This window comes from Sycon ciliatum, chromosome 3 (genome assembly GCF_964019385.1).
Source record: "Sycon ciliatum chromosome 3, ocSycCili1.1, whole genome shotgun sequence".
Taxonomy (NCBI): Eukaryota; Metazoa; Porifera; class Calcarea; order Leucosolenida; family Sycettidae; genus Sycon; species Sycon ciliatum.
Window position 1 is genome coordinate 11,972,439 of NC_088645.1, and position 26,106 is coordinate 11,998,544.

Consider the following 26,106-nt stretch of genomic DNA (forward strand, 5'->3'; position numbering starts at 1 on the left):
TCTGGAAAATATGGAAATTAATTTCGTCTTTTTCGTCCAAGGTATACGAATAAGCGGCGTGGAGACAATAACTTTAATAAGGCAATAAGCAGAATCAACGAAGCGGACATTGGACGTACGTAGTCATGAACAAAAATTATAGATGGATAAAAAAGTTGGATAAAAAGTTTCCGAACACGTTTTCTAGAGACATTCATCAGGGAAAATACGTCTCAATAATGAAATCTAGCAATGAACAACGATATATACGTGGAAGAGTACGAAATGCAGTATGTGAAAGAAAATAGGTGCTTTTGGACTAAATGAAATGCCGGACTATTAAAATTAATGTCTTCCAGCTTTTCAATTATCTCTTATGGTCCATGGACTAAAATGGACAAACTCCCTTTCTTTGGAGTTGGACGAAATTATTGACCGACTAAATTTTCGGCCTGTACAGTACTAGTAGCGTCCTGTTGTAGTACCCGTATGAATTAGTCTGCACCCGAACATGACCCCTCATCTGAATACTTGGTCCTAAGTTTAGCATTGTGCTTCGCCACGAACGGCTACTCTTCACACATCGGCATACACCTGAACCTGCGGTGCCGTGGTGTCGGTTATCCGAACGTGTTGGAACCAGTCCTGTCTATCTTGGATGAGTGCAAACTCTGGATCTGGAGCCCGAATGTTCGACTGCTGTAACGACCCTCGAACCCAGTCGAGAAATATTTCGAAATTCGAAAAATATCTCAAGTACTTACTACCCATTATTATACAGTGGAGCCTTGAACGGTGCATGATATGTACGATGCATCACCATTATCACATGCATCACATGCATGACATGCATCACCATTATCACATGCAGTGTTTCACATACAGTACTCAGTAGGCCCAGACAGATTCTGCTCCGCTCGCCTCGATATTTTGCCGCAAAATGTTGCTGCAAAATCTTCGATATTTTGCCGAGCCTGGCGCAAGAATCTCGATATTTTGCTCCGGAAAAACGTGTATTTTCCAATTCTCGTACAATCCCGTGCGTTTCATAAAAATCGCAGGGTCGGTTTCTCAACACGGGTTTCCACGCACGTGTCCCTGTGTTCTTCCAAAATCATGTCGATCCACAGTGAATCCCAGTGATATTTCGGTGACATGATCTCGTCCTGGGCAGTGTATCCTGCTGAAAGGGTAAGAAACAAGGAAATCCAAGTATCAGGCATCGATTTTACCCAACATCTCGATATTTTGCTCCGATTTTGCCGGCAATTTCCGCTCTTTCAAGTCCTCGATATTTTGCCGAAAGAATTTCCGGCAGGATCTCTCTGGGCCTAGCACTCAGCTCAGTCGTTCCGCTGGATCGGAGCATGGAGTTGGTCGCATTCTCCTGGTATCGTATCCCTATATTAGCCAGTTATTCGTCGCGACGTCGATTGACGTGTTCGCAGGAGTGAAGTTCAGATAACATCTCCTACAAAGGCTACATGCACTGCGTAATAATACTATTATCGTTATCATTCGTGGATCAGGTGTACGGCAAACTAAATGATTCAGCAGCGAAATTTCCTAGGTAAGTTTTGTGGCAAGGCTATGATGACAGACAGACGCGAACACACAACATATTTTACCTCTCGCTCCCTACACGGAGGCCTGCTGGCCAGGTCATACCACGCCGAGGTCATTGCCATCTGACCTTCTCCGCCATCCTATCCGTGCGGAATATCCATGGAGGAAAAGGAGCAATGTTATTCGCCAAGTTGCAAGGGCAGAGGGGAGCAAAAACAATAATGCGTTCTACAGCGCTCCTCAATGAAATCCGGTCAACGAGTAATGATATTCATGACTGTGTGAGTTAGTTACAAACGCAATGATCATGAGTAGATCTACAGACAGTACAGTCATGTACTAGTATTCATGTGTGATATTCGCTGCCACAGACATGAGACTGAAACGTGAACGGAGGCAAACTGCAACATTCTGCAGGATACCTGACTGCGCGTAGATCTACGCGTTCGGTTCTAGACAAAGACCGGTGTAGACTCCCGATCTTCGGCTGCCGGGACACGGGTGTAGTTGGAAAAAACTCACCAGCGGGGCACAATTTTTCGCCCGAGGCAGAATATTACAAGCGAACTCTCCGTCATCGGGCTCCGGTATAAAAGCATGCGGGAGCTGCTTTTGATCTCTCTTCGAGGAGCTTCAGGCTATGCGTGCTCCGAGCCCCCTGTAACAATCCTATTTTCACCGGCGCAGTTGCTTGGGCAAAAAGGAACCTTGCAGAAGGTATCGCTCCTACAGTTGTCAGTTGTGAGGGTCGTCCACCCGCATAGCCCGGTCTCATTCGCTTGTAACACTAATTAGGTCCCATTCGGCGTGTAGTAAACTACGGAGAGTTATCTCCTCGACCACGTGCTCCGACCGTCTTGTTCCGTGTCCTTCGGGACAACTGCGCTGTTTGTTCTCTGGCGAAACAGACTCTGGGTGGTGTTTTCTTCTCATTTGTTCCGTTCGAGGCGCAAGGGTATACGAGCTTCCTGCATCCGCCGACGCGGCTTGTAGGTTGCCAGGTAAATCCGATAATTCTGTTGCGAGGCCTCGCCTGTGACTGCTGCTGCTAGCTGTTGTATTCGAGCGAGAGTGCTCTTCCTTCCTGTGCGGAGGTGATCAATCCGACTCCAAGAGCGGAGCAGTAACACAGCAGCGGCAGCATGGCAGATAGTCCTTCGCCCAGGGGCAGTGTCATTCCGTGTCGTGTGTTCGTCGGTGGCATTGCCTACAATACCACGGAACTCGAGCTAAAGAACTTCTTTCAGAGCATGTTCGGCCACGTAAAGGACAGCAAAATAATTACGGACCGAGATGGTGTATCGAAGGGCTACGGTTTCATTACGTTTGATAACCAGGAGGCGGCCGACCGGGCGCTCGAGACCAAGACCCTCTACTTCGAGGAAAAGAAGCTCAACATCGGGCAGGCTATTCGCAAGCCTAACAGCGGTCAGTTTTCGCGTCCGTCAAGTCCCGAGTCACCTCTAAGTCCCATCCCGGTCGCTCAGCAAACATTGTCGTCATTGTCGTCGCCAATGACTGCTGTGGCTGCTGCTGCACCTGGATTTGTCTCCGGCAACGCCAGCGGAAGCGGCTCAGTAGCCTATGCTAGTCCCCAGCAGCTGACCGGCGCTGCAGCTGAGACTGCGGCCACAGCCCAGTATTACTATGCCCCACAGTCGGCAGCGGCAGGTATCGCAATGGATCCCAACGTACTGCAGCCAATGGCCATCGGGCAGCAGGGTCTTTATGCGGCCACGGCTGCAGCGTCGCAAGCCCAGCAAGCCATCAACATGGCCTGCGTGAACGGATGGTACCAGGCCGATGCACGCTACATCATGCAGCCGCAGAAGCCAGCCCAGGCTGCTGCTGCTGCTACGGCGGCCACAGCTGCGGCCCAGCCCGTACAGTGGCATCACGCCGGAGCAACACACGCCATGGCTGCAGCTCCCGCCCAGTGGGGACGTGCAGCGCCGGCTGCCTACATGTCAGCTCCGGCTCAGGCAGTGTACGCTCCCACACAGGCCGCAGCTACCGCCGCAAGCGCACACGCTTATCCGATATACTACCAACAAGCCGAGCCGCAATGGTGGGATCCAAACACTGGCACCGCTATGACACAGCAGTACATGCCAACTGATGTGTTCTTGGACTACCAGCATCCGCACTCTGCAGCCGTACCTATGCACTCACAACAACAGCAGCAGCAGCAGCATCAACAACCACAGCAGGCGCCGCAGATGGCGCCACAGCAGATCACGTATCAGAAGGCTGCTCAGCCCTATATCCAACATGGAGGAGGCCAAGCAGCAGCAGCCTACGCTACACCATCGCAAACACCCGTGGCCACTGCTGCCGCTCCAGCTTACTCTATCCAGGCGTACTCCGGTGAAGAGCACGAGAGTCATCCATACCGCACTCCTCAAGCTGGACACCGCGGTGCACAGAATGGTCACCTGCTACCGAGACCCTCTGCTCGGAATGGCAACAGTCGCAGAGATCCGGGGAGACGCGGACGACGCAGCTCTTCGTTTAGAGCAATGCGCCCGTCCACGTCCTCGTCACTGTCCAGCTCCCTCGGTGATTCCGCTTTCATCAGCGGCAGCGGAGGGTCTTATGATCACGCAAGCCTCGGCTGTGACAGCAGTTTGCCTTCTTTGGGACAAGTAGTGATAGGAAGTGCAGCCATCGAGACGCCCTCGCCCTCTGCCAAAGCTGCTTCTACAGGCTCCAGCTCCAAGGACTCGGCATAGGCTGCCGTGGGCAGAACGCGGGTAAGGCATGGCATCATTATCGGTTCATAGTGTTTCGCTGCTGTTTTCATTTTTTTTGGTACAGGGAGTATGATGAGAGTATGATGTAATGTTCCAACTTTGTTACATCATCCAAGGCGCGTGCTATCGCGTACACATTGCTAGCTTCCTGGCGCTGGGGCATGGTGTAGTGAGCAGTCTTTGCATTACATCATTGCTGCCAGTGTATGACGTAATGAGCAGTCTTTGCATTATGTCATGGCTGCCAGTGTATGACGTGATGAGCAGTCTTTGCATTATGTCATAGTTGGCACCGTCATTGAGTGCAGTGTCGCAACTATCTAGTTCCAACCACCTTATGAGATGTCAGGCTTCTCCCTATCGACAGTTATGCCGCGGACAACAAGGGTATAGGCAATGCTAGTCCTCTAACCCGACCAAACCTTTACAATAATAGCACGGAATTGTGCAGGAAAACTCCCATCCCACTCTTCTTTATTCACTCCTCTCTCTCTCTATCTCTTTTTCTCTTTCTCTCTCTTTTGGCCTTTCGTCTGTCCATTTCTATCCCCTGATCACGAAATACTACAGCATTAGGAAAACACTTCTATAACGCACATAATACCCAGCACACACACACACACACACACACAACCTCTCTAACGGTAGCTATAGACGTTCACACAATATTACCAGCATGCCTCCTGCATTCCATGGCTTTGACCGGGCCTCCCAATCGCCTAAATCTTCCTTTTATTCCGATTCTTCTTCCTTTTTTTCCCCATGATCACGACGAGATATTTTATGCCTGCGGATACACTGTCTGGAGCAGTTCAACTTCATACTGTTATAAGTCCTGAGGAAGTAACCGCTTTCTTTCGGGCGCGGTGCTTTGCACACAGAAGACTTCACACTATTTTTTAACGCTTTGATTGCAATCTTTGCGCATAAACTGATGGTGCACGCGACACAATGACATCCTACCAGGCTCCCGCTGACAAAGACGACGTCGGCGAAGGTTATGTATGACTGGCGTGTATCTTCTCTATCTCCCTGCCGCTGAACTCTGTTCGAAATCTTTTCTTACTCTTTGTTCCGTCTTGTCAATATCTTTCCAATTTGGCTGGTGTTTTGGACCTGAAGCTTCATGTATGGTCCCACAAGAAAGTCCTGTACTTCAGTGAATGTAATGTGCTTTCCTTGCATTTGGTTTGGTTCCTTCCATGCCTCTGTTTCTGTATGCGGTCCTGTGGCGATGCGTCCTAGTACTTTTAAGCATTGTGGAAAAACAAACTCTTCTTCAACGTGGGTATGTGGGGACGTATACGTGCGTGTATTTGTGTGAAATGCTGGCCAGGTGTACAGCATGATAATGTTATCTGCTAGTGTTTGTTAATTAATATGCTCGTGTGCTCACTTGCATGCAAGCAAATGCGTACATGCTTATACATATCCAACTGCGTTAATGTCTATAATTATGAATATTGCAGCCTGAGTGATAATAATAGTGCTATTCCCTGAGTTTGACTGTTTCAGGATCTGTCGGAATGTCACAATGCACAATGCACAATGCGTTTATGTACTTGAAGTAATCTAGTGGAAGCATATACGCCCAAGAGTAGCCCGAGCCCGGCTTGCGTAATATCAGGAAACTATGTACACTGTACAAGGACAACTTTTCGTTTGCGAAATCTTTCGTCAGATCACTCGACCAGCAGGTTCGTTACGTACTAAATTTCGTCTCTGGTCGAGGTCTGTCACCCCGAACGTTCAGAAAAAACTAGTTTGGTAAAAACTTTGGTTATTTCGGGCCCCCTAACGAATATAGCGAAAGTTATTTCCAAACGAAACTTTGTACTTGTATAGTACACAGCGTTGGACAACAGGCAATCACACAAGAACTGAAACATCACCATGCATGTACCAGCATCTGATGCTGAGCTCAACACCTCTGTGATACAAGTGCACACTGCCGCAACGAAACACTGTCTTTGCCATGGTACACCGGTGTCAGTCCTCAGCGGAACGTAATTTGTTTGCAAAGTTGTACAAACATCATGGCATTGTTTTCAAGGCAAACCTTGTATTTCATGAACGCACAGACAGACAGATTACACAGACACATATACACATGCATGCACACACACACACACACACACACACACACACACACACACACACACACACACACACACGCGCATGCTGACCCGACACTGATAGACACCTTGCTTCCCTTCCCTTCCCAAGCATGCTTGAGTTACTCACGCCTCGTAGGAATAATACATAATCGGCAATTTACTCTTTGTAGAAGAAATGTAGAAGTCCCGGAAAAATATGTACATAACCTTTCAGTAGCAGCGGAGCCTCATGTAGATGGAGTATGACATTGTGGGGGAGAAAACTTGAAGAGTAAAGTGTGAGAAAAACAGATAGAGAATAAAGGAAATGTGAAATGAAGCACATTGCTTCTAAGAAGATAGGAAAGCTTGCAAGGTTGAGTTAATTGTTTGGCGGTGTGAGTCTGAGAAGAAAAGGATTAGACAACTTGGAGCACAGCATAAACGATGTATTGTGCATTCCTGTTGAATGTTCATGCAATGCTATGTGAAACCATCTGATCTCACTGCATGCTGGTGCAAGTACTTTGCCAGCATGGCTGGCCGTTGTGCGAGGACTGGTTGGCGGTTACCGGGCAACATTGGAAATGAAATTCTAAAGGTTCCTCTCAGTGCACACGTGGACAAGCAGTCGCTGTGCACTACACACTGCGAATGGCACGGCACGCAGAATGTCATTGCTCAGTAGAAAGCGGTTGTCTAGTTAGTGGTTATATGTACTCTGTTCAACTTCTTGGACAAAAGCATTTTGACTTTCAACCACTGATTGTGTGCAAGAGGCGTTTTAGATGTTTCCACACAACAGCCCTGCGATATATTAGCAAAGCATTGGTCGCGCCTGAAGAATTTCTTACGGAATATCAGCGATGGACTGCAGCTGCGCCGATAACGCATCGTCGGAGGCCTTCTGTCGCTGCTCAAACTCCAAGCTGATCTCGCGCATCAGATCGTGCCGTAGCTGTGCCATGTGCTGGGCGATGCCAGAGGAAATCTGCGAGCTCAGTGTTTGATTATTGCGCTATGCAGAGAAGCGGAAGATGGAAAGAATTTTCCAGACATTTTAATTTGTTTGTGCTGAGACAGAATTCTGCTGTCGTATGATGTTTGAAAAGAATTTTTTTACCATTTCATGTATTCAGTTATGAAGATCAACATGGATTGATTGCCAAGACGCAAAAAGCCACGGCAATTCAAGGGCGGATCCAGGAGGGGTTCCAGGGGTTCCACGGAATCCCCTAAATTCGTAAATGTACTACTGGCAACCATATGCGTGCCCATGTATATGTATCAGCTATTCAGTTTTGACTATACTGGAACCCCCCTGTAGAGATCGCTGGATCAGCCGCTGCAATTCTCCACTCCTCAAATTGCGAAACAACGGGCCACTCAGATATTGTTATGCTCTGCAAGTGCACCTCTTCCAATTTTCACAATAGAAGTCTTGCCCAGTCTGCCAAATTCAATGTGAAAATCTAATTTGAAAGTAGATCTCTTTCTATCAGTACAGTGAAAGCTCGTTAAGAAGAACACTGATCAGACAAACTTTCGCTTAAGAAGAACTAGTGTTCATAACTCTATTGGATAAATCACTGTGTATTCACTGGGTATAAAATATGGATAAGAAGAACTTCCGTTGTTGCAAGCAAATATCACCGGTCCCTTGGTGTTCGTCCTAAAGAGGTTTGACTGTACTAGTGTTACATGATAATAGTACGGCCCAGTCCGCCACATTCACTGCTATTCCTCACTGCCAGCCAGCTTACCGTGACAAACTGCTCCACAGTGCGCATGGTGTTAATGTGTGCCAGTTTGATGTTGTCCTGCGTCGCTGCCTGTGCATTCGCCACGATGCTCTGCACCTGTGACACAACGTGCGGCTGCTCACCGGGCGGCGGTGATGAAGCGGAGCGGCGCTCACCCGAAGCTGTGGCTCCCCCGGTGGGCTGGGATTTGGGCTGGTATGTGGACTGTGAAACACACAAGAATAGTAGAACGATCACAGTTTTTTGCATTTGTTTTGAAGTATTGAAAAGGAGAACTCTTCGGATGACAATGATTTGCCTTTCTGTGCAATTATACAAGAAAACTGGAGCATATCGAGCTCATGTACACTTACAAACAGGTACATACACACACACACGTGTACACACACACGTGTACACACACACACCTGCATACACACACACACACACGTGTACACACACGTGTACACGTGTGTGTGTACACACACACACACAGGTGCATACACCCACACGTGCATACACACGTGCATACACACACACACGTGTACACACACACGTGTACACACACACGTGTACACACACGTGTATACACACACATGCATACACACACACGTGCATACACACACGTGCACACACACACATGCATACACACACGTGCATACACACACGTGCATACACACACGTGCATACACACACACACATGCATACACACACGTGCATACACACACACGTGCATACACACACGCGTGCACACACACACGCGTGCACACACACACACACACACACACACACAACATTGACATCCTTACCTTGATCAATTCGCTCAGCTCCTCCACAGTGCTGCTGTGGGCAACGGATATCATTTCTTGCAAGGTCTCTGGTATCGTCTCCTCAACCTGAGTGCTAACGGCAGTAATAGTACTGTCTGTGGATTGCAGCTGAGTGGTCAATGACCGCAGTAGCTGACCAACTTCATCATGTCGTTCTCCTACATAGCTCTGGAGGGATTTCGATGTCTCTCCCATGCTGTGATGCATGAGTAAAAAGCTCTTGTCCTGGCGAGACTGGTTGCGCTCCATGCGTGTGAACACCTCATCTCTTGACCTGTCCACAACACTGCCCAGCATTGAAGGCAGTGTGTCGCGCACAAGCTCGTTCAGTGCCGAGCGCAGCTGCGGTGGTATCTCCTCGTTCTTCTGCAGCATGATGATGGCCGTGCGCATCTGAGCCCTGGACACAGAACACAGGTAGGGAGTGAACACACACACACACACACACACACATACATACACACACACACACACACACACACACACACACACACACACACACACACACACACACACAAAAACACACACACACACACACACACAGATGAAAGGAAGATGACGGAAAGCCCCTGGGCACATGGTGGATACACGCAGATCATAGTCTGATCATAGGCAAGTCACGAATCCATGCAATTCTGTTGTTGTTGTCATGGCAATCCACACAAAAGTCATCCCCTTACACAGCCACTCACTCACATGCATGCGTATTCATGCACACACCTTGCATACTGGTGTGTCAGTGACTGAGAACAACACATGCCATCTCTACAGTGCACAGCATCACCCAGAAGACAGAATGGCTGTACTCGCATACCCACTGCAGGTTCACAGGTCTTACTTCAGTGCCATGATCTGCTGCTGCTGTTGGTGGATGTGCTGGTCGAACTGGCGCTGGCGTCTCTGCTCTTCCTCTTGCTCGTTCTCATCCGCCGGTTCTTCCCAGCCAATCAGGGTATCTGTCACAGATATGATGCATTGTAACAACCAGGGCAGGAGCATCACTGTATTTTCCAGGTGCTGCCGACATGCCGCTAGATAATGACCTCATTAAAGTTTATGGAATTTCTCAGAACCAGCTAGTTTGCGAGGACAGCTGTTCCCGGGTTGCAATGGCCACACATATACACCAACTGTTGAAGCTTGATTTCACCCTGTTCACGTTACAGCCATCTCAGGAAAATTGAAATAAAAAACATTACTCCGCAAATATTGGGTTTACGGTGGAGCACCTATCTGTTATACACACTTTCTTGGATGGAGTGATTAAACACATTCCTGCAACCAAAGCCATGTGGAAAGAGAATATAATTGTTGTGCACTATTCACATTCACCGCCACGGCATTGCCCCGCCATTTGGCTGAGTTCCTTACCTCCTGGATGTTCAACATCTTGGTAGTGGCTGTATGTCTGGAATCTCAGGCGCTTGAACGGCGATGTCGACTGCTCCAGATTCTTAAGTGATACACCCCAATTCTGCTCCAACTCGCGCTGTGCATCCGCCTTCACATCGGCATATGTATCGCTTAGCTGGATGTAACATAGAGACACAAGAGACAAAAAAGAGCGGTTTGTTGCTCACAGGACACGCTCTGGCGTTTTGACGGGCACTGTCACCAAGGCAATGACCATTGCCAGTACCGAATAGACTCGGATGGAGAGCCAAGGATGACAATTACAAAATTAAGGTATCTGTTTTGTCCAGCACTAACAATTACAAGCATTATACTGGTGAGTCAGAACATACAACAATTTGCACCAATGGTCCAATACTGAATGATGTGATAATGACATTCGACGACCTGACGCTTAGCTGCATCTTACGGTCTGCCCTTTTTCATAGCCCGTACCCTGTGTTTTTAAACCTGGAAGTCAAGCTATAGCTAGGTAACTGAGGCCAGAAACCAGGATTTCTATACCCTACCTGAGCAATCAAGATGTTTAGCAGCACGATAAGCACAATGAACAGGAAGAGCATGTTGATGATGATTCCCAACCAGCTGTAGGTGACAAGGGAGGCACACAGATAAGCACTAAATCTTCACACAGCCCAAAGCTAATATAATTATATCTAAGGCCATGGTAAAAATAAAGTTGTTTCTCAGGTCATGAGCCTGTGAAAATCGGTGTGAGTGAGCGATTTTTTATTTTTATTTCCCACAATTTTTTTATTTCCAAAGATAGGGTCACACATATGTACATGGTCACATGTTCATATATTCAGGCCACCGAGTAGAAAAATACGGGTATTTTACTACTCCCGGATTCATGCCTTTCGCATTGACCGTTTTCATGCGCGCATATGCATGCATAGAATTTAAAAAAATCGTCGGTGCGCCGCCAAAAATCGGTGCTGAGTGTTGTTGACGAGGGGTGCGTGGCGGGCATGTGTGAATCTGACGATCAAGGGGAACTAGAGGGGCAAGGGGTGGTGGTGGGCAGTTTAGCTAGGTGCAAGCCATTTTGGGAAACTATGGGGCATTCTTTCTCTTCTTGCTGTTGCTGCTGTCCCCGCAGAGGCTGTTTGTTGTTGCTGTGTGCGTGTGTATGTGGGTGTGCATGTGACTGAGGTGTGTTAGGGGTGGGGGCACGTATGGTGTGGCTGCACACAGGAGTGAGAAAGAGAGTAAAATAAGAATCAAAGATATTTTTTACCATGGCCTAACTATAGGATAAATTGAATACATTGAAGCACAAGCAATGCTGTTGACGCTTAGCACACATATCAGGGAATTCCCCAGACATGACAATTGAGACTATGTATTATGCTCTTGTTGTTTTTGGTACAGGTTAACATAAGCCTACACAATCCAATAATGAATGGTTATGCTTTTAGAACCGATGGCTTACCCAAACGAGTTGTGCGCACTGTCTTCATTGATGTAGTCGACGACGGACTCCTGTTGGATCATAGTCCGTATACCAGTGATCAGTATCTCAGGATAGGAGCTGTCCAGCACACACAATACATTGATGCAGGCCATGTTATAGTAAGGTGAGTTGTGAATAGTCAGAGCAGGAACACGGGAGAGAGGGCAGCTCTTCTGTCATTGTTTCACCACGTTCTCATAACGGTATTAGCTTGGTCATATTGTTATAGGTAACGGAGACCGACTATCATGGCAACTGGTCTGCTTGTCTCTCTCTCTCTCATACCCAGTTACACTGTTTCTTGCTCTCAGTCTTGAGTCTTGCACAATAAAATGGTATACGGTTGACATTACAATAAGCCCATTGCGCATTGCCAAAATATGGACGGTATGAGTAATGCATGTGAGTACACTGGGATCAGGAATTTACTGTTCAACACCCCAGACGACCATGCCCGGTTAGCTATGTGGGGTGTTTATGGTACAAATTTCGTCATTGCGCAATGGGCTTATTCACACCTGTGTGAGGTTGGCACCGGTCAATTGCACAGGGACCAGTTGATTGTTGCCTGGTGATTCCGTCCATATGGTTAAAAACAAACGAGCAAATAATTGAGCTGCACAGCGGAAACGGTTTTGCTCTTCAAGTCACACTGATCATCCCCCCCCCCCCCAATAAAAACCTTGTCCGTCCCCAACCCTAGGCCATGAAAGTCTCAAACCTTGTTAGTCTCGTGATATCCAGCTCCGTTCCGGTTTTCCCCGGTTCCGACGCTTGTGCAGTATCCCCTGCGCCAGCTGTTGGACTCGCCTCGCCTTCCTCGGGTTCCGGCTCCCACCGTTCACCGCGCAGGGCCAGCAGCAATGCCCCGGTGTACGTCAGCAGGAAGAGGATGAAGATGATTGTGAAGCGAGACACATCCTTGTAGAGGATTCTTGTCAGGATCTGCAAATAGATACCGACAATCCTGGGTGACAACAAACACACAAGACAGCAAACAGAGGTGACACACACACACACAGCAGTTTAGGGACCATCCATTATTGATCTCTAACACACAACAAAAAAGTTTTGTTTATGGGTGGGTCCAGGAGGGTTTTGTTTCGAAAAAATAATGATTGCTGAAACATCAATCCATTCTAGCTGCAAGGTCAGTCTATTTTTCATTCGGGGGGGGGGGGGGGGGGGGGGAGTGGTACCTAAAGTTTCGTTCCGTGAAAATTATCGCTCATGCTGGATGGAACCTTAGAACACAAAATATTCTGAAATTGGAGTAAGCACATAAGTCCTCCACAGTGTCCGGACCGTACCAACCTGAGAACAGAGATGAGCTGCAGCATTCTCAAGCACAGGAACGTGTAGGCAATGCTGGCAAGATGCCACTGCGCAGTCACTCCCGTCCAACGCAGTGGTATTATCAACAACAGCAGCAGCGTGGAGAGTATCTGCAGATAGTTGTACGGCTGTTTCAGGTATGCCAGACGTTCCCTGGAAGAAGAAAGAAGACAAAATGATCAGACGGTAGGCAGAACAAATCGTGGAAACTCTGAGCTTCACAAAGCAAAGAAACTTGTGGATGAAGCTGAGTAACTGGTTACAAAGTCTGGATAGCTCCAAATACGGTTAGACGTTCAGACGTTGATCACAATACAAAAATCTCTGTAGATTCTACGTCAGCATTTCGCTCATAGCAGCAACACTCTGCCAAGGGTGGACTGATAGGAGGAAACAGAAGCTACGACTCATCACACATACACACTCAGACACACACATACACACACACACACACACACTCACCCGCACGCACCCGCACGCACGCACGCACGCACACACACGCATGCACAAGCACAACTAAGGGGCCCTATTCTCTCAGCTACATGACAACAAAACAACTTCATCAGAAGTGAAAGGCACGGAATAAACCTGATGCAATTGGTAACTCATATAAAGTGGGATTCCAACAGATACATGCTTCATTCTTTCAAATGATATGCAGGCGTGTAGCTGGTGTGTAGTGAACGTTGTCTTACTTGTTAGTTACCTGCAAATGGCCGTCGCATATACTACTACACAGTAAAATAAGCAACATGGCGGCTATGAGGTTCCCATGCAGTGGTGCATGGTCTCCACATCACATAATGTGCTCTGGGTAACAGTCGCCACTTCACATGTGTGCGAGCTACGCCCCTTGATAAGAATTAGTGGTATGCACGGGTAGTCGGGTACCCGTGCTACCCGTGAGGACCTCGGGTAGACGGGTACCGAATCGTACCCGAAAACCCGAAGTCGCAGAAGACATCAAGTACAGTGCACGTGTACAAATTGATGTAATACACCGCATGTCTGCCCAGTGTGTAAGGGAAGGGGTGAATTGTGGTGTTACCATGGATACATTACCCGATCGGGGACCCGTGGAAAATTATCCGAACCCGATACCCGAAGAAAATGCTACCAGACTCTGCACTAATAAGAATATAATGTAGTACAGCTTGTTCAACGCCACATCTGACCTCTTCATTTCTCGGACTTCCTCGACGACATTTAGCATGATACAGATGATGGAAAGAATTTCACAGATGCCTCTGATGATGTTCTCAGCTCCTCGGTATTTGCGCGGGTCAACCTGGCGTGCGGCCGACACCAGTGAGAAGGAGACGAGAACCATGAACAGGAAGTACATGCCAATGTTCATCCTGAATAGGAATGATAGGAGCAGACGCACACAAACGCAGATACAATGGCCCACTGACGAACATACAGATAATTACAAAGACCCATCGCTGTACATACAGATGCAAAGACCCATTGACGTACATCGTACTACGTAAATGTATAGTCTCATTGAGATACATACAGATACACAGACCCGTTGGCAAACAAACGGATATAAAGACCCATTTACAATGGTGTTTGAAGAAGGCAGGTGTAGTTGAAAATGAGCTCACTGCTCTTTGGACGGAGTATAGGCCATAAAAATATAACATGTGTGTAAAATATCGTTATCCGATCTCTTCATGCTCTTCGCCTTACCAGGCCATCTTCTCACCGTAAGCTGACCACTTGTTATGTATGAGCATGCGAACAACGTTGTGACGAGGCAAATCCTGCAGAAGAAAATGAAATCAAATAACAGAAAAGGAAGATAGGAATGGTGTGTTACCATAATAGGGGTACATGATGTCTTGTGAGGAGCAACATTACACATAGCGCAGATAATGTCGCACGCATAGACTGACCCACACACACACGAGCGTGCGTAGGCATACGCACACATGCAGATACGTGCGCGCACACATACACACACAGAACCCACACAGGCACGCAACCCTGCCACGTGGTAGCCTGGGGGTGTGTGTGTGTGGGAGGGGGGGGGGGGGGAGGAGGTGGATGATTCATGATGAGGCAAGTCTTCCCGACGTTTGAAATCACAACCACAGGCACGGTCAAACTGGCCACCATCACCGCTTGGGAACACGATGAATGCGCCTGCCTGTTCCCTAAGTGAACAAGATCGGTCCTGAGGTTTTTCATCCTGACGGGGTAACCAAGGCACCGTATACAGCGAGACATACAGAAACAATACAGAGAGATAGACGGTCATACACAAAATCAAGTCACTACACAACTTGCCTTATTCTTTCCATCCAGTATCCTATGAAAGGCTGTCTTTGCAGTCTGGCTGAACGTGGGCATGTTGGGTGAATGTCCTGCACTATCAGCCTCCAGAGCACGGTAGTGAAATCGATACTCGTCCGGTTCATCGGTCGCCTCCAGCATGGAATCCAGTATAGCCTTGCATGTGTTCTGCAAAGACACAGATGCACACAGCATGCTTAACGTAGTAATACTACAGGTGTTATGTTACACATGCATATAATAGTACCAGGCATGCTCAAGGTTGTGCCATAAAATGAGCAGTATGGCATGTTGCCGAGTTTGTAACCTAGATCAACACGGATACTGTTCGAGTGCATCCCAGCTGTAAAACGTTTCAGAACTGAACGAAGTATGCCCTGAACTAAGATCAGGGCCGGCGCCACTGGTACGGGCGGTGTGTCCATGGCCGCACCAGTTTTTACCAATTCCAGTGTTCAACGGCTGCTCAGTGTGCACGTGATTATCTGAAAGTACTAGTAAAATGCTATCCTCATAGACTTCTCGCTGGAGACTCTCCCTCCTAAACTGCTTTTCTTGTCCAGTGAAGTCTACTCCGCTAGTTGTCATATCTGTTGCTAGAGGGGTGTGTGTAGCTGAAACAAATACATAATAAAAATAATTATTATGATGCATAGAGCTACAGATGTAAGAAAGTAAGTAGTAAAATAATAACTTACAATACAATACAATACAATACAGATGTAAGAAAGTAAGTAGTAAAATAATAACTTACAATACAATACAATACAATACAGATGTAAGAAAGTAAGTAGTAAAATAATAAATTACAATACAATACAATACAATACAGATGTGTCCTCCCAGGATTTTTAAATGGGCATAGGGAAATGCAGCCCCGTGGCCGACCTGGGGCCGTACCACACCTCAGTAGCTGGCTCCGTGCCTGAAGATGGCAGAACTACTACAAGAAGGATGAGATAATTATTGTTAGCTGATTACAGGCCCAAAGCGTTGGCATAATTCTAACACTACTTCCAAGTACACTAATTCTCTTACCGGCATAGCACTCGAGGAGACCATCTCGGCAAAGTTCAACGAGGGCGGTGTGACACTTCCATCTTCAGCTATTTGTCCTTCGAAGAGCAATCGCACACTGCATCACACAGTCACAACATATCCACTTCAGCAGGGGTCGGTAGAACAAGGAGTGTAATACGGCCAGAGAAACAATTTGTCGAATGATACTGACTTAACCTTGGCCCTTTTCAGTGTCCAGTGATGGGACAAGTTTCAGTCTGTGGAAAGAGCAGGATCAATATGCACTAACATCACCAAGACATGTTGGATTACTAGTTCTCACAGTTCTGGCTTTGGAAAATTTATTTTTCATTGCTATCAGGTTTGGCTTCATTTCCTCTGCGCTGCGCTGATAAGTCCACAAAGGACGAAACAGTTCTGTCCGCATATTGAGTTGTTTTCACTACAGTATTGTAGGGCGCAGGAGAACAGAGCGCCGAAAAACAAACAGGCTAGGACGTCAGTAACAATAGAATACCGGTATAATTACGACTCAACTACAGTTGGACTGCAGCCTCGAAAGGTCTGGTGAAAAAAATTGACTGCCACCACCAGGACTCGAACCAGGGACCTTTGCTAAAGGCCAGCGATGATGATCTAACCAAGTGCATAATGGTGTAGACTAGTGATGTAAATCAACTAATTTTCGATGGCGATTTAATTTCGCTGCTTTTGGCGCTGGGTACCAACCGGCCAAAGTTTGTCATAGAGGCAAATGATGCATGGTTGCATGTGAGAACACCAACTACTGATCGATTTATTTTTTGGAAAACCCTAATCGGCTAAAGTTTAGTGACGGCCAAAAGTTTCATTTCGAGATCGGCCAAAGTTTCTCACCGGCCAAAATTTGTTGATTCACAGTAATCGCCCAAGCACACGGCAGTTCATGAAAACTGAGCATGGCCAAGGCTCCGATGCTGACTCCCTTGTTCTTCTGCACCCAACAGTACTGTAAAGAGAGTCAGGCTACTGAACTCATACAGTGTGCAAGAAAGGGGCTGACATCCAGGGTGACTACATTTTAAATGCAATCTGCCTCTTGCTGTGGACGCCCCAAGACATTCTCAAGAGAAACAGGGAATCTGCAACGTACATGTATAGTATCCTCAAATGCTTCAAAACCGGTTGTGATGCAATACACTTGGTCCAAATGGCCGCCAGTTATGACATGCAGGGTTCACTTGTGAGCTGAAAGACCCTACCTTGCTTTGGACATGTTGCGCATGATAACCGCAGCCAGCTCATCATTCTTGGCTTCCAACGCGATCTCCACAGGGAGCTTTCCGCCAACACCTTGAATACGCAGAGCAGAGCAGATATCCACAAGTTGGCTCTGTCCCTATGTTGTCTCTGGGTTGTAGCCGTGGAGTGTATGCATGGGAGTGCGCGTGTGTGTGTGTATGTGTGTGTGTGGTGTGTCCCATATGGTGCAGTGGTATGTGCAGCGATTTCCAATCGATAGGTTGCGGGTTTGATTCCCGACGATTATGGTCACACACGTCTTTCTTCTCTTTCTCAGACTCTTCCTGACTTTTCTTTCATTCTCCTGGGTGGTTACCAACAGCCAGTGCATGCCGGAGTATGTGGGGTGATGTGTGTGCGGGAAAATAAAATAAAAAGACCAAAAAGTAGAGATTCACTGGCCAGAAAAAGCCACTTCAAAGCTGTGTGGTGTAGACCAGGCTGAATAGTGGTGGTCAATTCTTCAGCCTTGCAAGCTGTTGAATGGTGCAATCCCAGCACAAGTTGCTATGGCTTCTGCTGTAGCATCGCTATCATCGCCTCTGGCGATGGGCGTCCAATGGTCAATGGTGTGGTGTGTGTGTGCGTGTGTGTGTATGTGTGTGTATGTGTGTGTGTGTGTGTGTGTGTGTGTGTGTTGTGTGCTGTGTGCTGTCTGTGTGTGTGTGTGTGTGTGTGTGTGTGTGTGTGTGTGTGTGTGTGTGTGTGTGTGTGTGTGTGTGTGTGTGAATAGTGGCGGTCAATTCTTCAGCCTTGCAAGCTGTTGAATGGTGCAATCCCAGCACAAGCTGCTACGGCTTCTGCTGTAGCATCGCTATCATCGCCTCCGGCGATGGGCGTCCAATGGTCCAATGGTGCGCGTGCGCGCATGTGCTAGTATAGCTAATAGGTTAAATAGTAAGCTGATCAAATACTGCCTTACACCGTCTACGATGAGCACCCTGCATGCTTGCATACATGTACATGGAGTATCCAATGAAGGCTGTGTACCCGACTAGATTCGGATGGGAGCCAGGGATTAATTTATAGTAAAGAAAAGAACCAAGGAACTACACGTTACGCTATACTGTCCACTAACATGTTATCGCATGAGCTGATTGTCAAGTAACTGGTGGTGTTCGTGGACATTCAGGATAGCGTAACTTGTAGTTCCTTGGTCCTTTTCTTTGCCAAACTAGATTCCGTATCAGTGACCAGAACTCCCAATCTGTTCAATCCTCATTGGAAGTTCGTTTTTTAACCACCAGCCACATCGTGTCAGCGTCTCACCTCCAGCTTGCGTAGGTGCTTCATTGTCCAGCAACAGTCTTGCAACGTGGACAAAGTTTCTTTCGGCCGCCAAATGCAGGGGACCGCTGAGAGTTCGGTTCTCACGGGTGTTGACGTCCACTCCGCGTGACACGATGCCATTGATAAGCTGACGAGTCTGTTGGATTCGTGGCAGCAGAGTGAACATGCACATCCATGCACGCACGCACGCACACACACACACACACATACACACACACACACACACACACACATGTGCACACACTCTCACACATGTACAAACACACACACGCACACATATACCAGAAATCATTTCCACGCTTACCGCAGCACCATCCACAATGTCACAAACACATCCGTTTGTGACTGGAGGCATTTTCTCCGACCGTGAACCATAATCACAATGCCTCTTTATCACTCGACAAGATATTTCGAATTAATTAGATGAGAGAGAAAGCTTGCCTTCGAAAATATGGCGAAGTAAAAGCGATTTTCAAGAGCAAATCCAGAACACAAATATTTTGTCCTCCGTCGAAGACACAAAATGGGTTTACCCAATTATTATATTTAGCTCATAGACAACTCACCTCTCCTTGTAGCGGGCACTTTCGTAGAATGAAGAACAGCGCCTTCTCCGATGATCCTAGCTGCTTGATGATTCGGTCCAACCTGGCCTCGCGGAATGCAAGCTTCGGTGGCAAGCCCTCCAAGTCCTCCTTTTTGGAAACCTTGCAGGATAATCGAAACGGGATAGAACACAGCTGAGGAGGGTGATGGGTGGTTGGCAATCTGGGCAAGTCCTCGGCGAGGATCCGAATAGACCACACAGATTGTGCGTGCTCCTGATCTGTCTTTCATTACTTTTGATCAGCGCCACTAGACCCTCTACAAGAAACAGTACCGGTAGCACTAGTAGGCAATCCTGTATCTACATATTTTTGTTACCGCTGATCATTACTCCACTGCACGAAATGCGTATCAAGAAGTTTTATAAAGGTGCAACGCTTCCGTTTCGTCAAGTAATAGTCAGTCGCCAACAACAAAGAAGGGGTTTTCATTTTAGTCCAGAAGTTTGACGGAGTGAACATGGAAACATTCTCAAGAAATCAGCCATTGACTATCCCTACCATTACTTGAGCCGGGGACCTCCACTACGGCCAGATTTCCTATTGGAGGGAAATGTATCCTTGTACTCCGAGTGAAGGGGGAGAACGGACAGAACCTAAGTCCTTGTTGAACATTTAGTCAAACCCGGAGTTATCGGGACTCTGAAGACTGTGTGAGAGTAAAGCTGAAACATTCTTTTAGAGTTCACCCCTTGACCTCACAGTGCTTCGCAAGCGCGCAGTCTACTAGTATCCGTGTTCTATGTTTGATTACACTATGAGGTAAATCTACTACCGGTAGTAGATCTACTAGATCTGCACACCATTTTCTGCTCAGCTACACATGATCACGTCGGGGACCACTGAGACTACCAAGACAAGAGGGTAGTAATAGTATCGATTTTTGGCAAATAAAGTCACTCGGTGCTCCGCCTCAGCTTCCTATGGTCGATGCTCAGTTGCCCTGTTCTTCACAATACGAATTCCCTCCACAGGGTGACCTCATCGGGTATTTTTTTTCGGGATTACCGATATATATTTCGCAGGATAGCAGTGGTGATGAAAGGTAAGACATGCTTATTTGCCGTGTGTTCAACTTGAACAAAGCAACGCCAGGGTCTGTATTGTGCAGGACCCGTAAACCCACAACAGAATTGAAAGATGTCTTGCGAGTTATGGCACTTTTCGGCCAGTTTCGACTAGTATTGCATGCAATCAAGAGTACAACACACCTATTACATGTATGTACTCTTGATACAGTGGTTCTAGGTCAAGTTTAATAAAGTCAATCTATAAATGCTACCTTGTTTTCGTACCATTGGTCCGCTTCTTCCGGGCTGAAAACCCATGACATTTCCAAAATATTTGCATCGATTCGGGGAGATTTTCATTGACATTATTGGAAAAGAAAAGTTGATCCCCCCTGCCATGACTAGTGTTGCCCTACCTCTGCCCAGAAAGGCTGGTCGTATGCACCGTCGAAGCCAGACGTAGGAATGTCGGCCTGGTTTGACAAGGACCCTGACGTTGGCTTGGTGAGTCGCTGGGAGTTGGCCAGGCTACTGCTGACCCCGGTACTCACCCCCGACGAAACATTGTCCTGGCTCTGTAGCGCTCCCAGGTGAGAAGCAAACTCGCTCTCGCTCTTCATGGAGCTGTCCAAGTCGAGAAACGGCTCCTCATCATCTCCAATGTTGCTCTTCGGCTCTGTAGTGATGTCCTTTGTCAGCGGGCTGAGTGGCACTCCAGAGTCGGTTTTCGCGGCGGCGCCTGTCTCCTCTCCGTCTCCCTCCTCTTCTCCTGCGTTCTCCGCTGCTGCCATAGGCTTCATCTCCACACCCTCCGATGTGTCAGTGCGTTTGTCCTGATCCATGATGTTTCCGTATCTTTTCCCACTCGAGAACAATGATAGTGGTGGGTTGTGATGGGCGCTGAGGGAACAAACAACCCTAAAACACAAGCATTATGTTGCCTATGCACCCGATGTTTCCTTGTCTCACATGGTACTCCCAGTTTTGTCTTCAAAGAGTTCTATACCTTGGAAGTTCAACACTTGAGCACACAAAACGCTCGCTCGTTAATCTATGATCATCGTTCAGTGAATGCGCCATGATGCCTGTTGAAGCAGTGTTTCCCGACCAGGCAAGGGCTTCCGACTCCTCTAACACGAACGCTCATCAACTGGCTAACCAGCTAGAGTTGTTCATTGAGCTTGTTCACGTGAAGCTTGACAAATGCTCGGCGTGTGCCTTGTGGCACCAGTGTTGATGCTGGCTGGACGTTATCAACACTAGTTATCAGAGAGCAATTTAACACAACTCCCTGACACAATTTCAGCGCTACAAGAAGGGGTTAGTTGGAAGGAGCGAACTCTTTCAGCGCAATACACAAGCGACCGGTAGTGCTCCATGTAGTAGTTCGGTGCTAGCTGCACTGTCAACGCATTTTGTCAGTCGACACGACACTGGGCTGCCTAGGCTGTAGCCTGTGTAGGAATTAAGGCTTCATGCGGTGGCCCGTGGCCATTTGTAAACGTGACGACTATGCGGGTACTGTGTATTCATAATGCCAAAAATTCGGTGTCACTGCTATTTCGACATGGACACTCTGAGACGTGGTACTACCGGTAGTACTAGTCAGAATGGAGACGCCATCATGGACTGCTCAGGACAGCATTGAGACAATAATGGTATACATGTACATGTACATGGATATTAAATTATTTTATACAGCCAAGAGAAGCATGTGCATTCCAAAATTCTTGAAAGTATGCAATCGAAAGCGGCAACATGCAATGGCAAAATTTATAATAGTTTATAGTTTAGAACAGCTTGCTGTCCACAGCATTGGGTATTATGCTCCTCAGAATCAAGTTAGTGTTGTTGAGCACTGTCCGTAGGCTGCTCTAGTGCTGCTGCATCACGCATCGCCCACTACTTTTCGTAGTTAGAGCACTCTGGCGCTGGAGCCTCCATGTCTGTGGTGCCTCCTTTGCGCCATGGCTGGTAGCTCGGCTTGCTTTTAACCCATTGAACGCTGATGACGTCTATAGACGTCATTGAAAATGCCCCCCATGCGCGGGATGACGTCTATAGACGTCATGGGATATAGTGATTTCTGGCACTGTCTGGTGTGTAAAAGCACTGTTAGTCAGTTGGATCGTGATCCTGCCTCTTGTACGATAGGTCGTTGGTACGAATCCCGCTTGGAAACACTACGTGTCTTTTTTTTCTTCTTTTTTCAGCGATCTTTCAGCTGCAATTTCACGCATTTGGCGTATTTCATGCAATTTGAGCAAACTTGCGTCCCCTATTGTGAGGCGCTATTCTTTTTGGGGACTGTATCGATTCTGTCACCCTGTGGTTGATAGTCTTGGCAATCATTTCCAAAATATTTGAGGACCCCAGTGGCCAGAACCCTTGAGTTTTAGAACTTGCTATTGGCTCTGCTTTTAGCAATTTATATGCAGAGTACCATAGGCAAGGCCCAGTAGCGCTGAATGGGTTAAAGCTCGTAGCTGTACTGATTAGGCCTTTATGGCCGAAACAGGTTGCTGACTACAGCATTGGGTATAGTAAATTAGATAAGGATCTTGAAAGATGAATAAGTGGGACTGCAACCATCGGTATTTCGGGTTTTAGGGTTCCAGTAACTATACCACGACACTAACTGTTACGGATTGTGATTACCGAATTCGGTAGGTTTAAAGCACCTTTCACTTATGAGAGGACCGCACCAACCTCTTTTTTCACTTACTGGTATGAGGAATGGTATTCCTTGATACCGCAACTCTATACGGATAATATAAACGTGCCACCAGAGGTCAGGATGCCTGCAATCTTCCCCTTCCCAACATCCGCAGTACTTCGGGATCTCACAGACCAGTATTTGCTGCTGCAAAGTTGTGGAATATTTTGCCCTCGCCCTTAAAGTCATGCCCTACCACATGCCGATTCAAGTGTCTATTGAAAGTTTACTTTCATGGCTAATGCTAGGATGTTCCCTAACCCGAGAGTTCTCCAGACTCACTGTTTTCTTTACTCCACCTATCCAGGCGCCAGGCGCGAACTGATGGTGGTGGTGGTGAGAAGGAGAGCTCTGTGCCAGAACTTTGCAGCCTAGAGAGCGTGTGTGGGCAGGCGTGTGTTTACCGCCATATTGCCAGGTGTGTCTTCACCACAATTTTTATCCAGGCTATCTTATATTTTATCCGCTTGGGGATGATTGTCCTTGGATTTGCAATGCATTACATGAAACAAACCCAAAATAGATGTTCTTCGGAATCTCACAGCCTAGCACTCCCCTCTAGTTGTCCTGCCCTAGCACATCTCAATTCTCACTTCCATTGAAAGTTTACTTTCATGACTAATGGATGATCTAAGGAGAAATTCCTAGACTCACTGTTTTCTTCGCTCCCCTTCATCCAGGATACCTAATCTTGTTCTTAATCCTTTCTCCCTTTCCATCGAACTTAGAAGTTGCAACTTCGGCGGTAATAGTCATGAAGTTGATTGTTCCAACTAGGAACACACGCTTCTTGCCGAACTTGACACTTGACTGACTCACGACTGCCATCCGGAGCACACGAGGAGCACCATCGTCATCATAACATTGGGCATGATTGCCCGTTTGACTTGCCATGTAAAACAAAAGCACTACAATACAATAAGGAGTTACCGTACTCGCGCGATTAGAGCCCTCTCTCTTGAATAGGGCCCTATCTCGAATAGTGCCCCAGCCTCTAAGAGCCAGTGAAAAAATGAAGCCCTCTCTTGAATAGCGCCCCGCTGGGCTTGTACCAAGCGCATGTACACGTTTGGTGTTCTTTTGCTAATGTTCTTGTCCATGTCATTACACTGGTGGTTTCAGGATCAAATTCTCAGTTCTTGTTGCCGTTTCCGTTGTGTCGTGATAGTTAGAGTAAACTTTAGGCTCTGTTTTTCATTGCATTCTTGGTTTTATGCTCGATGACACAAATATACCAACATCGTGCCCTCTCTTGAGTAGTATCCCATCTGTGATGGACATTGAAACAATATTGACCCAGGGGCACTAATCGCACGAGTACGATATGAATGTTTGTCGACCATGAATTTTTCATATCCCACCCCACCAAAATTACATCTCATCTGTCGAGATTGGAGATAACCAATCTGGCCATTGTGCACATTATGTTCCTGAAGAAATCTCTTGCTTTTGGCTTGATCATGATTCATGTTGTACGGTGCAGGTGTTGAGAACAGCGCATGTGCAGTCTTCAAGTGTTAAAATGTTGAGGGTGTCAAACCCGAACTTGGTTCAAGGCCTGTACCACGTTTTAATACGCCGTTCTAAGGAGATACTAGATAGCTTCCAAAAGAGCTATATCTCACAAGCGATGACGTAATGTATGTGCATAGGAATGTGTGGCGGTATGTACTATGTAGCCTGGACGGCTTCAAACTCATTGACGCTGACAGAATCAGAGATTGGACAGGGGAACGCCCGTTGGTGTAAGGCTAAAGCTGTCACCATACCACTTCATGTCCCTTCCTGTCGCGTCTATCACAGAGCACGTAGTAAGCGAGCGGATCACTGTGGGAATGCTCTTCAGTGGTGTGCTAAGGCATTTCGAGGTAATGGCAGGTATGGTTCTAGCCCCCAGGCGAAAAGGGTATATCAACTATATAAATTTTACACTTCATCTAGGCTTCGTCGGCCCGATTGTTCTAGGTTGAGTTGACGGCTATCGAACGAAGTGGTTGTGGGTTTCAAGCCAGTGTGATTGGGGTTCTCACGTCGTCAAACCATGTGAAAAAGGTATGTCTCGTTGGTCATCGATCATAAGCAACTCGCCTTCGTCCCCCCCCCCCCCCTACTCATATGCGAAGCGGGAGATTGCTTCATTTTTGGCTACCATTCGTTCTCTCCGTGCTATCCTAGGTCTTCAGCTAAAATATTTGATGAACTAAACACGTCGTACACTGTACCACAAAGCACGACAAACTCTACTCGTCGTCCCGCTCGCGTACATCAGAAACTCAGCAACGACTCTGGAATTGCGCCAAGTACATTTGAACGCCAACCACCGGAGAAATTGCTTCACTAAAAATGATGTACGGATGAAGATGTACCCACCTAGGCTATCGAATGGACGATTTTTTTCTTTTTACTAGAGCCACGTGAACCCGTCATGTGTGAACCATGAATAAGGGGAGTGGTGGCGTGGTCTGGGATCTATAGTGAGTCAGTTTTAGATGAGTGACTAATAACTTCCAGCGAGAAAATGAAGATACTAGTAAACTACGCTATGGTTGCATAATTTTGAGATTCTATTCCGAATCATCGTCACGTCGGAAAGGAAGTCGCCATCACTATGAAGTCTTTTTTTTTTTTTTTTTACTACGTTCACATAACCAGCTCGAAAAGAACAGATCTTAAAGGTTGTAGCAAGCATGTACTCTTGGTTGAACACGGATTT

General features: G+C 47.1%; 2 protein-coding genes across 2 annotated transcripts; one reads left to right on the forward strand and one right to left on the reverse strand.

The window, feature by feature from the left end:
• Window positions 1–2,023: 2,023 nt before the first annotated feature.
• LOC135811442 (DAZ protein 1-like) lies at window positions 2,024–5,462 on the forward strand. Its single transcript, XM_065324682.1, has one exon. It carries the CDS (start codon window positions 2,688–2,690, stop codon window positions 4,275–4,277), a length of 1,590 nt encoding a protein of 529 aa, XP_065180754.1. The 5' UTR covers window positions 2,024–2,687; the 3' UTR covers window positions 4,278–5,462.
• Window positions 5,463–6,528: 1,066 nt separating this feature from the next.
• Window positions 6,529–21,891, reverse strand: LOC135811445 (uncharacterized). Its single transcript, XM_065324686.1, has 17 exons — window positions 21,094–21,891; window positions 19,629–19,769; window positions 19,042–19,198; window positions 17,733–17,823; window positions 16,510–16,606; window positions 15,466–15,639; window positions 14,866–14,939; window positions 14,346–14,528; window positions 13,150–13,323; window positions 12,557–12,802; window positions 11,815–11,913; window positions 10,889–10,964; window positions 10,338–10,494; window positions 9,805–9,922; window positions 8,946–9,366; window positions 8,158–8,361; window positions 6,529–7,412 (listed from the first exon to the last, which is right to left on the reverse strand). Exons 1-17 carry the CDS (start codon window positions 21,517–21,519, stop codon window positions 7,245–7,247), a joined length of 3,006 nt encoding a protein of 1,001 aa, XP_065180758.1. The 5' UTR covers window positions 21,520–21,891; the 3' UTR covers window positions 6,529–7,244.
• Between the last annotated feature and the right edge of the window lie 4,215 nt (window positions 21,892–26,106).

Coding starts and splice junctions, on each gene's coding strand:
- LOC135811442 (XM_065324682.1), top strand. CDS start 2,688: ATGGCAGATAGTCCTTCGCCCAGGGGCAGTGTCATTCCGTGTCGTGTG.
- LOC135811445 (XM_065324686.1), bottom strand. CDS start 21,519: ATGGATCAGGACAAACGCACTGACACATCGGAGGGTGTGGAGATGAAG. Junction 14,940..15,465: donor TACTGGATGGAAAGAATAAG/GCAAGTTGTGTA, acceptor TTTCTTCTGCAG/GATTTGCCTCGTCACAACGT. Junction 10,495..10,888: donor TAAACATCTTGATTGCTCAG/GTAGGGTATAGA, acceptor TGTTACATCCAG/CTAAGCGATACATATGCCGA.